The 16,907-nt window shown below is 37.6% G+C and overlaps 1 protein-coding gene across 1 annotated transcript in view; it reads left to right on the top strand.

Moving 5' to 3' along the window:
- The window catches only part of CACNA1A (calcium voltage-gated channel subunit alpha1 A), a 366,968-nt gene that overhangs the window by 158,741 nt on the left and 191,320 nt on the right, over window positions 1–16,907 (top strand). The window contains exons 4-5 of the mRNA XM_074203549.1: window positions 3,156–3,261; window positions 3,957–4,096. Of these exons, the coding sequence (XP_074059650.1) occupies window positions 3,156–3,261; window positions 3,957–4,096 (246 nt within the window). The remainder of the gene's footprint in view (window positions 1–3,155; window positions 3,262–3,956; window positions 4,097–16,907) is intronic.

Raw genomic sequence — 16,907 nt, 5'->3', positions numbered from 1 at the left:
AGCCCTTAGAGAAGTACACAACAAATGTTCATGTAAGGGAAAACTCCCTGGGATCACCACACAATGCAGCTGCATCCTTCCTCAGACCCAGAAGGCTTACTTGGGTCAGTTTCTTTCTTCACAGATAATCCAATATTGCCTAAAGGTAAGAGGCTTGGATCCAGTCCATTCAGTCAATCAGTACACATATATTAAGCACCTCCCATAAACACTGAGGATACAAATATGGAAAGAAAAAAGACAGTTCCTGCCTTCAAGGAATTTACAATCTGATAGAGAAAGACAGGAGGCCAAAGGGAAGTGAAAAGGATAGTAAGGAAGTATTCCATTCAGCAGTATGATGAAAAAAAGTCCAAAGGAGATCAGCCAAGGAGGAAGTGAAAAGATGGCTGACTTGAACTCCCTTCTTAGATAAAGTTTTGGAGATACTTTTCCTTCCACCCTTCATTAGCAGAGGGTGTGAGTACCAAGGCTGAAATGATTTTGCAGGATGATGAGATTCCTGAGATCATAATGAAATCCAAAGGCTAGTACAAACAAAAATTGCCTCCCTTTTTCAACTTACAACACCACTTCTGCACTTAGAATGATATTGCAATTAACTTATCAGCTCCCAATGACTAAGCTAGTCTCTCCAAGTTAGGATGCTAGGACCTGGGAGGACCCAGGGGTGACAGATAATGACAGCAGCAAATGGTTATTCAACACTTCTGTGTAAAATCCTGTGCTGAATTCTGGGGATAACAAATGGTATAGTCTCATCGTCAGAGAGTGCTGACCCTGGAGTCAGGAAGACCTGAGTTCAAATCCAGCTTCAAACACTTACTTGGTGACTGTAGACAAGTCACTTTACTTTGGTCTGCCTTTATTTCTTCAACTGTAAAATGGGGATAAAAATAGCACCTACCTTCTAGGGTTCTTGTGAGAATTAAATGAGAGAATATTTGTAATGCACCCTGCACAGGGCCTGGCAACAGAGTAGGTGCCTAATAAATGCTTGTTTCTTTTCTCTCTTCTTCCTTTTCTTCTCTCTCCTTCTTCCTTCCTTCCTTCCACTTCTTCCCTCCCCCACTTCCTTCCTCTCATCCTCCTCCCTCCCATCCTCCCTCTCATCCTCCTCCCTCCCATCTTCCTCCCTTCCTTTCTTCCTTCTCCCCTGACTTCCTTCTTTCCTCCCTCTCTTCCTCCTTCCTTCCCTCCCTTCTTCTGTTCCTTCTCTCCCTCCCTTCTCTTCTTCCATCCTTTCTTCCTGAATTATCACTCTAATGGGAGGTTAGAAAATACAACAGATTCACAAATGAATGTAATACCAGGAAAAATTTAATAAAGATAAAAGTCCCATCAGAAGGCTCTAGGGGAAAAAATAAGCAGAAGAGATCTCTTTGAGGGGAGAAGGGGCAGGAAATGGGAATCAGAGAAGGCTTCATGAAGAATTAGGCATTTTGAGGGAAAAGATGAAGAGGGTGTGTATTCCTGGAGTGATGTGCAGAAAGGTGGGAAAGAACTGGGCAGGATCAGGGAACAATTGACAGCTAATTTGGTCTAGATGTAAAAAAAGTGAGGGTAGGGAATGGAATAATCAGTATGGAGAAATAGATTGGGCCAGATTGTGTAGGGCCTGGGCTAATGAATTTCTATTTTATCATATAGACCAGGGATCAGCAAACTAATGCCCTGAGGACCACATCTCACCCCCTGCCAATTTTTGTCTATCTGGGAAGCTAGGAACAGTTTTGACAAAACCTCTTTCACAAAAACAGGCAGCCCCACAGATCATAGTTAACCAATCCTTGATACAATAAGAATCCCCAGAAAGCTTTGGGTCAGAGAAGGAACTTGGTATTACCTATTTAGTGTGAAGATGCTATTGGCCAATTGTGAAGGAGAGATGGATAAGTGGGGAGGGTGGAGAGAAACTGGAGACAGAGAGATCTGTGTTAAAATAGCCCAAGCCCAGCAATGGATGAGGGCATTTTCCTTTATAATGGGAGTTAGCCAGCCTCTCTTGCATCTGTGGCTGCTCCTGCCTCTATGGCCACCATCCTAGTTCAGGCCTCCTAATTATGAACTTTAGACCATCTTTTTCTTAATTACTGGACCTGAATAATTCCTTCTGTCCCTTCCTATCCATCATTTCCAGAACTAAGCACAAGGTTTTGCACAGAAAAAGTGCTTAATTACTGTTTGCTGAATTGAATTTGTTGAATTCTGAGTCTCCAAATTCTTATACCTGAACCTGTTTGAGCTGGGGTCAAGTCAGCAGGGGCTTGAGTTTCAACCATACACATTAGTATTCACTAGCAAGGACCAGCAGAACCCATTCTAACTTGAAATGAAGAGGATAGATTATCCCAAGGGGGACTTAAGGACCTTTTGAGACTGTTACCAGGACACTCTAGAGACCTTGTCAGTCCAGACTGATGTTCATGGGCACACAGGATTCAGGGAGGAATATTTTTCTGCTCCTTAGGGGAAAATGCAGCATTCAGAAAAAGGACATTTGCATTTTCAGGGTATTTTTATGGGGAAAAGAGAAAGTATTTGCTTTTTGTGTTTGATCAGAAGCTGACTGGGAAAATTGCTGACTTCAGGGGAGATCAGTCCAGGCCTTAGCTATGAAAAACAGTGATTGTGCTTCTCCTAAAGGAAGGTTTTGATATGGCCCTGGTAGATTTTAATTTCAGAGTCAAAAATTTTTTCAATTGCTTTTGAACTTTGAGGCTTTTACTTCTAGGCTCTGTGTGTGTGTGTGTGTGTGTGTGTGTGTGTGTGTGTGTGTGTGTGGTACCCAAAGACAATTTTGTAAGAAATGTGGCAAAAAAGAAATGGAGGGGAAGAGGGAAGAATCTCTCCAATTTTTCCTAAGTCATCAGCTGTTCTGTTTCTGGGTCCTTGGAAGGAATTGCTTCAAATAGTGTAAAACAGATGGCTTTGGCAGCTTTATGTGGTGGAAGGGATATGGGCAAGGGGAGATAAGGTGGGAAGTGTGGAAAGCATGAGAAATTCCCATTTTCCTAGACTCAAGGTGTACTAGGCTAGCTCTGGTTATTTCTTCAGGGGAACTTTTGAAATGCTTGGGCCACAGGATGCATGCACATGACTAGGCATAACCCTCCATCTTGATGACTCTGAGACTTTTCTTAACTCTTCAATACTCCATTTGAATACATGATTTTAGCCACCATCATAGCAAACTGCATTGTACTTGCTCTTGAGCAGCATCTGCCTGATGAAGACAAGACGCCAATGTCTGAACGCTTGGTGAGTGGTTTTGTGCCTCTCTTTTTCCTCCCTGAATTTTCTTTCTTTTCTTTCCCTCCCTTCCCCTCCCCTCCCCTCCCCTCCTGTCCCCTTCCCTTCCCTCCCCTCTCCTCCCTTTCTTTTTCCTTGTCTTAATTCTTTCCTTTCTCTTCTCAAAGAAAAAGGATGACTCGACCCAAAAGTTCCTTCTGTTTTATAACCTTTAGAATATTTCATTGCCATCTTTCATGTAAGCCTGTGCATGTCTTTTTTAGATTGGGACACCAAGGGAGCAAATGTCTGAATGGCTCCTGTCCTGATTAGGGGTGATACCTGCCTTCTTCATTAGCAACCTCCATCTGGTCGCCAAACCTGCTAAAAGATCATTGCGAAAACACATTTGGTTATTCAGCATTGAATCCCCCCACCCCCACCCCCACCCCGCAGTGAAAGTTGAACTCTGTTTTAATTCATTCTAGTCTTCAGCAAGAATTCTCAGGGAGAAGTTGTCTATGTAGAACATTCTATATGTCTCTGTGTTTGTGTGTGTGTGTGTGTGTGTGTGTGTGTGTGTGTGTGTGTGTGTGTGTGTGTTGGGGTGGAGTTATGGGAAAGGAGGTCATGGTTGCCTACTTGTTCCACCTTCTCTAGGCTTATTAGTTTTATGGAATTACCACCACTTCTAATACTGACTGACTTTTCTCCTCCTCACCCAGGATGACACAGAACCATATTTCATTGGAATTTTTTGTTTTGAGGCTGGAATTAAAATCATCGCCTTAGGGTTTGCTTTCCACAAAGGCTCTTACTTAAGGAATGGCTGGAACGTAATGGATTTTGTGGTGGTGCTAACAGGGTAAGTTGCTTGTACTATTTCTTTAGGGGAGAAAGTTGGGTGGGGGTGGGAAAGAAGAGGAAGGAGCTTCTGGTCTTGAATGCTTGCCCAAAGATAGAGCTGAACTAGCAAGTCTTAAGAGCTTCTCCACATATTTTTCTGGAAATTGGAATGATCCTGGCAACTTGACTCTTGATACAATGTGCTGGTGGCTTGGTTGTCTTTGGTGATTTGGAATGTTTCTTAATGTGTAGTCCTTCAATATGGTCTAATGAATGATTTTTGAAAGACCTTTGACTTGATCTAGCTCTAGGAAATCTGCACTTGGGATTTTCTTGACTTGGACATTCAGTTCTTGTTCTGTGGTAGCCATAAGCGTCTTTCCTCCTGTTTGGGTGGATATTTCTGCTGCTTTGGTCTGGACTTTGAAGTCATAATTCATGTCAAATATTCTGTCGTGTCAATGTCACATTACTGCCAGTTGTTCTTCTGGGGGTCACTGTAGGGGTGGTTGGACTCTTTTGGTTGATAAGATAGGTGGCATTAGTTTCTAATCTGTTGGGGAGAACTGAATGATCACTATGGAGTATAGTGATGAATCATATTCCCTAATTTTGTTGGTTGTGTCTTTTTCATTATTCCCATTGGACTGCTGTGGTTTGTATAGGGTATTATAATAATTGAGACTTAAGGAGATATCACATTCACACCATTTAGGTTTTCTCTATTCATTAGGGACATATGAGTGAGGGTTATTGGCAGGGTTTTATTCTGATAGTGCATTCTAACACTTCTCTACAACATCTTGACAAACATTTATTAAAGGATTACTGTATACAGAGCCATGTGGTTTAGTGTGGAATTCTAAATATTTTTTGCTATAGACAGACCCTAGAGTTCCTCTGAACCCAGAGGAATTGAAAGTAGGAGTAACAAATATGAAGAATTGAGGAGTAATGTCTGCAACTCATTATATTTCTCCTTTCTACTGTTATGATTGCTTATTTGTATGTTTGTTTAAAGAAAATATAAGGCATCACAAATTGTAACTGGCAAACTGTCTATTTCTTGGGAGATTATCTGACATGATTCCTTCCCTTATGGAACTTATTATTGTCTATTTGGGAGGTAGAATATATGCAAAACAATACTTGCTGAGTAAATGAAGGTGCCTCCATTAAGAAGGTGAATTTAATTCAGGTTTTATAGGATTGGTGGGAATTTGTTAGATAAAAGGGAAACAGTGCAGACAAGAAGGTATTTGTCAATCAAAAGCTTGAAAGGAGGAAAGGACAGAATGCATTTAGGGGACAGAAAATATTCCAATCTTGCATTGATGTTGAGAATAGAGAGGAGCATGGTATGAGAAGATGCTGGCTATGTTGCAGAAAATCTTGAATGTCGGAATCTGAACTTTACTTGATAAGTAATGAGAAACCACAAAAGATTTCGGAACAGAATTGACATGAACTTCTCATAAGGAAAATTAGAATGGTACAGGGATAGGTTGGAGAGAGACCTCCTCTTAGGAAGTTATAATAGTAAAGCAAATGGATTAGCGAAATGAGAATGAAATAGAGAAAGAGGACTGATGTGAGGGATGTTACAGAAGTAAAACTTGATGATGATGATAACAATTAAATATAGAATTTATATAATGCTTTAAGATTTCAGAATGCTTTTACAAATATTTGGGAAGTAGGTGCCATTTTTATCTTCATTTTATAGTTGAGTAAGCTAAGGGTGATTTGAGATTGAGGGTCACACAGCTAGTAAATATCTAAGATTGAATTTGAACTCACATTTTTTTGACTTCAGGTTGTTGCTATATTCACTGTATCATCCTAATTGCTACAACTTCATAACCTATTGGTTTTGAACTGTCCAATGATTTATCTAGGGAATAATTGACTTGACTTTGTTGAAAGTGCCAGGTCCTGAAAACTTTTAATTATTTTTAAAAAACACAGTTCTCATATAGGATTACATAGTAGTTCTACTGGAGTATACTTTGCTGAGAATATAGTAGGTGGTTTTTTGGTTTGTTTTTTGTTTTTTGCAAGGCAGTGGGGTTAAATGTCTTGTCCAAGGTCACACAGCTAAGTAATTATTAAGCCTCTGAGGTTGGATTTGAACTCAAATCCTTCTGAATCTGGTCCCAGTGTTCTATCCACTGCTAGCTGCCCCTATACAGTAGGCGTTAATAGATAATTGTTGAATTACATTTCAGCTGTTAGTATAGATCCCCCATGACTGATCAAGTTAATTTGCCATTTGGTCCCTTGGCTTTGACCATATCATATTTCTTTTTCTTTCCCTTGCATGTCCTTTTAGACTCCAGTTTATCATCATCTGCTTCTCTTCCTCTAGTCTGAAATCCTCTCCTTTGCTCCCTTCCTTTTTTTTTTTTAACATTGTACCTGATCAACTGCTTCTCATTGTCCAGATATTGGCTCCTTTGAGCCATTTATTTATATTAAGCCTTTTACCACACCTAGCTGCTGTCCAGAGATTTTTTCACTGTACTAGGCTAGGGTATGGATGGGGAACTTTTCATAACTTTGCTTCAGATTTTGGTATTGGTTTCATTTCAATTCCATGGAAAATACACAAGGAAAAACTTAATTACCTAAAAAATGGCTTAGGTTTTCTTTGAAGCAATGGTGTTTTTTAATATCCATATTGTTTCTCAGAACTATTTCTAGTCTTTTTATATATTTTTAATTTAATATTTTGTTTCCAAACTACATGTAAAACTATTTTAATATTCATTTTTTTTAAGATTTGAGTTCCAAATTTTCTCCCTCCTTCCCTCCTTGAGAAGGTAAACAATTTAATATAGATTATACATGTGATATATTTTCATATTAGTAATATTATGAAAGAAAACAGAAAGAAAGGAAGGAAGGAAGAAAAGGAAGGAAGTTTAAAAAGTATGGTTCAATCTGCATTTCAATTTCATCAGTTCTTTCTCTGGAAGTGGTTAGCATTTTTCATCTTAGATTCTTCAGTATTATCTTGAATGTTTGTATTTTACAATATTGCCATTATACTGTACAATATTCTCCTTATTCTGCTTACTCACTTTGTATCAGTTCATGTAAATCTTTCCAGGTTTTTCTGAATACATTCTTCTTGTGATTTCTTATAGCACAGTAGTATTACATCATAATCACATACCATATCTTGTTCAGTCATTCAGCAGTTGTTGGACATCCCCTCAGTTTCTAATTATTAAGTACCAAAAAAGAGCCTTTTATATTTGTAATCACATATGAATTTTAATACCCTTATCATTTTTCATGGACTTCTGAAGTTTTCTGTCCTTTACCTCTAAAACATTTGGAGCAAAAAACTTAATATTGTATTTTTAATGACATTTCTTGCACTGTGGTTGTTGGCCTAGTATAAATGAGGGAAGTATCAGAAATTATGATTCTCTTACTATTAATAGTATCTACCAAGTTTTTTTAAATACATGCTAGAAATAAAACAAAACAGTTGTATATAACTGTAAGATATTTATTCTTTCTGTAGTAAGTATGCCTTACTTAACCTCTACAAAGAGACTATCAAAGAAAGAACTGGAAAATATGTTCTAAGTCATATAGTCAGGAGATCCAGGGTTGAGATCTAGCCTGACCAAGTCCTTGCTGTGTAACCTCTGGTGCATTTCTTTTCCTTTATGGTCTTCAACTTCCTCATTTGTTATGTGAGGGAGTCTTTGACTAGTTGATCTTTAGCATCCTTTCCACTTCTTTTGATTGATAGAAATATTAGAATTTCAAGATTGAAGACAGTGGGGATACCAGAATTAAGCCTCTGAACCAGACCCAGGGACAGGGAAATTCTGCCTTTTCCTTTTTTTCCTGTCTGCAGCCAACTCTAAACCTATAGTTCGAGACTAGAGGTAGAGAGGGCTTGTTCAATTTGGTGTCTCCAAAGCAGAGTGAAGTGTTAGTTATTAATTGGAGGGACCATTCTGCTTTTTGCTTCTACTTCCATTTCCCTAGAGTTGAGCCCTGGCTGTGAAATATGAAAGATGTAAGATCATCCATATGAGCAGTAGGAAGGCTTCTAACTCTTCTTCCTAATACATATTTGCTTATATCATTTTAATCCAACATGTTTTTTAAATACCTTCTTTGTATCTCTTTGTATATCCTAAAACCTATAGGATACAAATATGAGATTTGGCACAGTTCCTGTCCTCAAGAAAACTGAACTCTACTGGGAGTAAGGGATGATGGAGAAGAGGGAAGGAGCAATTTAGATTGTTGTAGAAAGGGCCAAAGAGAGTGTACTCAAGGATAGGAGGGTGAGGTCACTTTTAACTGAATAAGACACTGGGGAAGAAATTTCAAGTTTCAAGGAGAAAACCTTGAAGGAAGAGGATTTTAATAGATTATGAGAAAGACTGGACCAGGGTGGCAGTTGGCCATAGAAGCCAAAATTGAAGATAGTGGTGGGAAAATGAATTCTTTTGGGAAGTGATGATTAGAAAGCCGGTGCTTCCCAAGCTACATCAAACAATCTCCTCAAATCCTGAAATGTAGAAAGAAAAGACTCACAGAAGGCTTGAATTGTGTCTATCTGCCTCTCCACATCCCTCTTACCACATGTGAGTAGGGAAGATCAGACTGTCCCTCTATTCTATTTGTGAGGAATCAGTTTGTCTGGATAGCATTTTTGGACACCCCAACTCTTACTTATGATTCCAAGCAATTGTAGCATGCACAATGACCACACCCTGGTAAAACCATCTTGGCAGATAGGCTAAACCAAGTTGAAGATAACCAGTAGGGCTTAAACCTGTCAATGAATTAGGGGGACGCATATCTCAAACATGTGAAGATGCTTGGATGGAAGAGAACACTTTGTTCCAATGTCCTTGAAGGTGGTGAAAGCAGGTACCATGAAGCACTTAGAACTTGGTCAGATATCAAAAATGTCAAGGTCATCCAATGCATCCTGAACCTTCATCAGTTATCTTGAGTTTTGTTTTGCCAACTGGACTTTGATGACTCTGAAAGAGAGAGTGAGACTGATATCTTTGTGCAAGTCTGCCTCACTTAAATCTAATTCACTTAGGAGTCAAGACATCACCCTGTGGTCACTGTTCCTCTTCAAAAATAAAGGTTGAACAATAACAACACCAGGTTCTTTACACTATGGCCACAAATACTGGCTTACCTCTTAAGAGGGCTCTGATAAGTTCAAAGCTAATGACTTCTCTCTCCTTTATCAGCAATAGAAGTGGAGGGGAAGAAGGAATAAGGGAGAAAGGAAAAAGCTTTGGGAGGAGGTGGGGTGCTGGGAATCAGACATGCCAGTAGGTCTGACGTTCTCAGATGAAAGGGAAGTCAATAAATGCCTAAGGCTGAGACAGCAGACGATCTGACAGGCAGATGAAGTTTTACTCTAGAATAGGAAGGCAATCACATTCTCCCTCTCTGTTGTAAAGGGCATAATGAGGAGGGGACTTTCAGAATAGGGAGATGTGAGATATGGGAAAGGGAGTCTTACTCAGGGCCTAGCTAATCTTTACATCCTAGCAAGGAGGACTGGGGAGAAGAGAGAAGGAGCAGTTTAAGGTCTTATTTTAATCCTGCCATAATTGGATTGTCAGTCTGCAGGAATTGTGCTTCCCTGAAAAAAAAAGTGAGTGAGGCCAAAGTTTGAGGAAGACACAGGGACTAGATCCTGGAGCAGTGTACCCCTGCTATCATTGTGAATTCTGATGTATGTATTTTGGGGGTAGCAAATAGAAAGGCAAAGACCAGACTCTCCTAGCAAGAATAAATCATTGTTATTTTTAGGAGGAAGTCGAGATGTACTTGTGTATATAAAATAACAATTTCCATATATGTGTATGTATATTTGTGTGTGTATATATATATGTGTGTGTGTGTGTGTGTGTGCATTTTCCTTACAACAAGGAACCCTATGAAGTAGGTGGTTATAGGTATCATCTTACCATTTTATAGATGAAGAAACTGACCAAATATCAATCAATCACAGCCAGGATTCTAACTTTGGTCTCTCTCCATTCTGATCTGTGTCAGAATTGCTTCATTGTACCATCTTTATTCCATGAGATGATTCTGCCTAGAGGAGAAAATTGATGTGTTTCTAGAATATGAATGAATCAATAAACATTTGCTAATTGCCTATTATGTGCTAGGTATTGTCTTATGTGCTGGGAATGTAAAAAAGGTAAAAGTAAGTCACTGCCCTCAAAGAGCTTATAATCGAATGGAGGAGACAGTATGCAAGCAAATATATACAAAGCTATGGGCAGGACAAATAGGAAATAATTAATGGAGGGAGGCATTGGAACTAAGAAAGGTTGGGGAAGATTTCTAGTAAAAGATGGAATTTTAGTAGGGACTTAATGGAAGCCAGGGAAGCAGTAGGCAGAATAGAGAAGGGAAAGTGGTCCAGTTATGGGGGACAGTCAGAAAAAAGTTGAGCAAGAATTGTAATGTTTTGTTCATGAAACAGCCAGCAGGTCAGTGTCACCCAATGAAAGAGTATGTCTTGGGGAGTAAGGTGTAAGAATACTGGAAAAGTAGGAGAGGAATAGGCTATAAAGGGCTCTAAATACCAAAGAGAGCATTCTGTATTTACATCATGGTTCTGTATTAAAGCAGAGTATTTTAGAAACAGAATAGGAGCATTTTAGAAATAGTCAAGTAGAAGCTATCCACTTCTATATGTATGAACTTGTGTGAATGGTTAATTGTATGCATGTATGGGTACATTTATGAAGGAATTTGTGCTGTGGAGAAGACTTGAGTGCAGATATATCTTTTTCCCATTTGGTGTTTAATACAGCTATCTCTATGCATAAAATTGTGTTTATTAAGTGTTCTGTGATAAGGACTGCCAAATGTTTTAGACCTCCTGGTCCTTTTTTGTTCCAAGGTGCTATATTTTTATGATTCAATGATTTTTTTGAGGGCTAGAAAGGGCCAAAGACTGTTATCTTCATTATACAAAGGCAGTCAACTGTGGCTAACAAAGCCAGTCAGTCACAGGCAGTTAAGTGATGGAGTCAAGGAAAAGACTAGTATGTTTTAGTTAACACTGTTTACTGTAGTCTATTTTAACTTTTTAAGGAAAAGACTATGCTCTCTTAGGTATCTGCAAGAAGGAAAAATACCTCTCCTTATTGTATGCTAATCATTTAATGACTATCCATTGATCTCTTAACTTGAATGCTTTGCTTGACTTGCAGGGGAGATAAAACAAGTTTTGAGACAAGTTCTTGTCATTGACAAAGTCCAGTTAAAGGGTCAAGGCATGATGAAACAATAATGGACAGGGCATAATGAGTTCTAGATTTTATGCTTGACAATAAACACTAGAATTATTCAGGAAAGAAAAGGGCTAAAGAGTTAGAGAAGACTTCATGAAAAGGTAGACTTGAATTAAATAAAATATGAATAGGCAGAAAACCAAACATAAATAAAAGTAAGAAGACTGGAAGTGTAAGACACATGGTTATAGGACAAAGAGGATACCACTGTGCCTAGATCAGTTGGGAAATTGTAAGGAACAAGGTTAAATAGAGTGGGATTGGGTTATTAATGACCTTAAAAGTCTAAGAGTGGTCTTTAGCCAATAGACTTTTTTTGAACAAGGGTGTAATATGATTATTTTAAGGAAGATTACTTCATTCTCATAAAAAGATGCCTCCTTGGGGTATAGTGTTACTGGGTTCTTAAAAAATAATTTAGTCATGCTGAAAAATATTTGATATACTATGATTTTTATCCAAGGATCACGTTAGATAAGTAAAGAAAACCTTAGCAGCAGCAGGCTAACCTTTTGGTGATGAAGCCTTTGATCATAGTCATCTATGAAACAGAAAATAAAAGTTGTCTTTTTTTTTCTTTTTGAAGTCCCCTTTCACTTCTGTGGTGATGGGGGCAGTGAGTGCTAAGTATCTGATTTTAAATAATCTATAAAGATTAATTCAGCTATTGCTACCATAAAAGAATTGTTGAAATGAATCCCTGATCAATCTGATAATTTCCACCAATCTACTTGTCAAGGTAACTGAGCAGAAGTTTTGTTCAGCAACATTCATGAGGTACCACTCCCTGGAAGTAGGCATGTCCATTAATTTAGAGATTGCAAAGACTGAGGCTACTTCAAAGATGATTAACTGAATGGGACTCAGGGAGTCAGCTCTTGGAGGAAAAGTCCTACTCTATGATTATAAAATTGAGTTCTAAGTCCAACTTTCTCCCCTCTGCTCCCCTCTCTCATCTCTTTTCCTCCCTTTTTGTCTGCCTGTCTGCCTCTCTCTCCTTTTTCTGTCTCTTCCACTGTCTTTCTGTCACCAAAACATGGCAGAATGGGTAGACTTGTCTTTGGGGAATAGGGTTAGGAGAAGGGACCTGTGCTCATGTACAGCTTCCATTCCCCAGGACTAGTTAGTTGATAGTGACTTGAGGCAGAAGTAGACATGTCTTTACGTGGAGCCTGAGAAAAGAGATCCTGAAAGTAGACTTTTTTAGCTTAAGAGATGGTAGCAGCTGGGCCACTGATAGATTCCTGCAGAAGCACATGACAGAGGTAGCTATATCTGAGCCCATTCAGTCTAAGATGGTACTTTATGGGCAACCTCACAAACCCAAACTTTTGTATAGCAGAGTGGAGACTGTGAATTTCCTAAATAGTGTAATCCCAGAATCTAGTCAGAGAAGGATAGCTCGATTTGGATAATCCCAAAATTGAAAGAGAAAAGAATATCCTGATGTGTCATGCTCTTTGGAGAAAAGAGACTGCATTGTTTCCCCTGGCGCCCTACTTGAAGAGCAAAGCCAGTGAGTTGCTTTAGATAGTATAGATTCAATAGGAAAGAGATTGCAGGTTCATCACTTCCCCTAAAATATATTTACCTTCCCAAAAGAAAGCCAGGAAACATTGGAAAAAGTAAGCAACTAATTACATTACAAAAATAAAAATTTTATTTTAACAGACAGGAAATGGTTGGTGACTGTGGGAGTCATTTCTAATTCAGGTATCTGTTTACAGACAAATCATTGATTTGTTAGAGCAAAGATAAAAATTAACGCCAAATTAGAAGAATGAAAATGATAATGTGCAATGAAAACAGCTCCAATATTATCTATTTAAACAAGCTATTGATGCCAAAAACATGAGAAATGAATTTCAGAACAGACACAGACAATAATCATTTTCTATAGAAGTTTAACCAACACAGAATAATCACTACAATAAGGAGGCCAAAAGAACCCATAAACAATCTTCTCAGACGGTAAACACTTGCTTGGTCTCCTTGCTTCCTGGAAAGATATGTCAGCTAAGGGCAACACTTTTAGGATAGAAACTCATTTGCAAAATCTTACAGAAGAGGATGATGGAAGATTATGAATAGTACCATCTCATAAACCAGAGAGTAGCAGCAGAGAGAAAAGTTAATTTGTAGAAAAGTGGATGTGAGATCTATTTAAGCTGGATCATCTCAAGAACTCTTAAAAGATGAAACCAGAAAACATAACAACAAAAGTTTAAAAAAAAACCATTTTCAATAACAAATCGTTTTCTCTATCAATAACAGTAAAGCCACTACAATTAGACTCCAACTAAAAATGAGGATGGAAAACAAGGATGGAAAGAGCAGGTAGACAGTCTAAGTATATAAAGTAAAGATCCTTATAGGAGGTGGCTCGATTTTGAGGGCCTTAAGCAATTTATTTTCAAGATTTATGAAAGAGAAGAAAAAACAAAATAATTGGGAAAAATCACAGATGTTATTATTGCTGAAAAAACAGTCAATTGAAAGAACATCAATATCTACCAAACCATATGCCTACTTTCTCATCTCTACTAAATATGAAAATAACCTACACACATATGATCCAGGGTATTCTGGCTGAAAATATGAAAAGGGAACAAATAAGATTTTTGTTAACATTATGTTACCACAGACCTCATCTTTACAGTTGTACAATTGACAAAAAGATTAGATAAAGATTTCCCTGTGCTTATATTGATTATTAAAAAACATTCAATTTGCAGAGCAGAATGTCTTTCCTCCAATAAGGTGACTCCCATGAATATTTTAAAATCATACAAGATTCCTTGAAAGAAGCAACAACAGAGATAACTTTGGTTAAGAAGCAGTATAATACTGTGGAAAGAACAGTAACTGAAGTCAAAGGATCTGGATTCGAATCTTACCTTTGAGACTCACTATATGTGTACCTTAACCAAGTCACTTGAACTTCCCTAAGATTTTTTAATCTGCAAAACTAAGAGATTGGATTAAATAGTATCTGAGGACCTTTTCATCTCTAGACCTATGATTCTTTGTTTTATGATACAGTATTATCAAGCAAGACATAAAAAAGGGAAATATGTGTTTGCCACCATAATGGAGAATGTCTCATTTAGAGTACCAATGAAAGAAGGGTGTACTATAAATGGGGAGGTCTTCTGGATATTCTTGCTCATAGATGACATTGTACATTAACATCCTCTCATCCCCATTAAGTTATAAAGATTCTTAAATGAGATTTATAAACACTCAAAAGAGTTTTTGGCCCAACATTTCAAACTGAAAAAACAAAACAAAACAAAAACAAATGAATGAATAATATCTATTATCTAAATCTTGATATGCAGTTGGATGGATAGCCCATTGAGCTGATACATGATTATACATATACATATCTATATATAGTGGCATATGTTTGTATTGATATCAAGAAAGCTATTGAATCAATATCTATATAGATTTAGAGAGATGAGACAGAGATAAAAATAGATAAATCAGATGAAGTAGGCCCAGAAATAAATAGTAGTAAGAGAACTGAATAGATTAGAATTGAATAGCTAGGTGACCTATTGATAGAACATGGTAAGTCTGAGTCAGGAAGACTGGAGTTCCAATCCAGACTCAGACACTTCCTAGCTGTATGACTCTAGGCAATTCACTTAACCTTTGTTTGCCTCAGTTTTCTCATCTATAAAATGGGAATAATAATAGCAAAAATAAGCATAATAATAATAATAGTACTATATCCCAGGGTTTCTGTGAATATCAAACGTGATTAATATAGTACCTGGTATATACTGAGTGATTTTTATTAATACTGAACCTTGCACAGGGCTTTCAATCACCCTAAACTTCTTTCTGACCCAGAAAAATTAACATCATTCTTTTGGTGATTTAGTCATATAGCATCTTGCAATCCCACAATCTTAAGTATCAAAATCCTGGTTCACTCAAACAAGTTGCAACAATATTAAACTGCACATAAAAACAGCATAAGAGATGTCTTCAAAGAAGTCCAGGACCCTCACAACTTTTCATTGAGGAAACTGAGACAGACAGAGGTCAAGTGATTTGTCCAGGGTCACACAACTAGTAAGTGTCTGAAACTAGATTTGAATTCAGATTGTCTAGACTTCAGATCCAGAATTCTATACAATTTACCACCTGACACTCTCTCTATGATGAGAAATCATAAATGACTTGTCATCTGTACTACTGGGTGAAATACCCAGGTTGATGAGAACACAAATTCATTGAATTACTGAGGTATAGCTAGCTATTTGAAGGATAGCTTCCTTTACAAATTATGTTGGTCATCTCTCTTATGTTATTTCCCATCCAAAAGGAAGTGATAATATATTATAGGATCATACTTGATTCTAAAATATTTTTGTTTGTTTGTTTTCTGCATTTGTTTACTTTATAATGAAATAAAATCTGTCTCTCTGTAATTTCTACTCTAACTCACTCCTCTGGAACCAAACAAAATAAATTGAACTCCTTTCCCACATGAAAATCCTTCAGATAGATTTAGACAACAATTCTATTTCTCCCCTGTCTTTTCTTCTCCAGGTACTTCCTTCAGCCACTCTTTGCATTGGATAGGTTCAGATTTTCTCCCCCATTCCCATTTCCCTTCTCCATGTTGTACTCCAGAGTACTTCCAAAAATGTGGCATCTAGAGGGCAACTAGGTGGCATAGTGGAAAGAATACCAGCCCTGGAGTTGGGAAAACTTGAGTTCAAAATCTGACCTCAGACACTTTGTAGCTAAGTGACCCTAGTCAAGTCATTTAACCCTCTGTCTCATCTGTAAAATAGGGATGATGATAATAACACCCCACCTCAAATCTCAAAGGGTTATTTTGAGGAGTGAATAAGATAATATTTGTAAAGTATTAAGCACTTTAGTCTGGCACATAGGTAGTATATAAATTTTAGCTACTATTATTTGTCTAATTTGATGACTGCTACTTAATTCTAGTGATTAATGATACTAGTTATAAATGATATTACCAGAAAAAACCTGGACAGTGTTGTTGGGGATTATGAAGTCCTATGTATTCATAATGCTAGAGAATGCAAGGAAAGCCCAAGTTCAAACCAAGAACCACTAGTGGTGAATTTAAGGAAGATCCTGGACAGGATTCTTAGAAGTGTAGTCAGGCATGAATAGGTTATGATTTTAATTATTAGAAATAATAATTATGTCAGTGAGATCACAGATCCATAAGAATGTTGGAATTTGTAGCACACTGAAAGTAGCTGTTGGACTTTGAGGTGTAATTTATATTTTCATCACTGCTGTCAATGCCAGGAGAGAATAGATTTTTCAAAAGAGAAAGGCAAATTTAAGAAATAAATGTTTGGTCAAGGAAATGGTGTTTCAAAGCAAGGAATTTGGATTTCTAGACTGTGATTTAAAATAAATTAATGATAGTCCAGGGATGTAGGGCATTTCATGGTGGCTGATAAAAATATATTTGTTTGAAGACTTGCAAATCTGATCAATAGAGCT

This window comes from Macrotis lagotis, chromosome X (assembly GCF_037893015.1).
Source record: "Macrotis lagotis isolate mMagLag1 chromosome X, bilby.v1.9.chrom.fasta, whole genome shotgun sequence".
NCBI lineage: Eukaryota > Metazoa > Chordata > Mammalia > Peramelemorphia > Peramelidae > Macrotis > Macrotis lagotis.
This window is presented reverse-complemented; position numbering and strand designations above follow the sequence as displayed.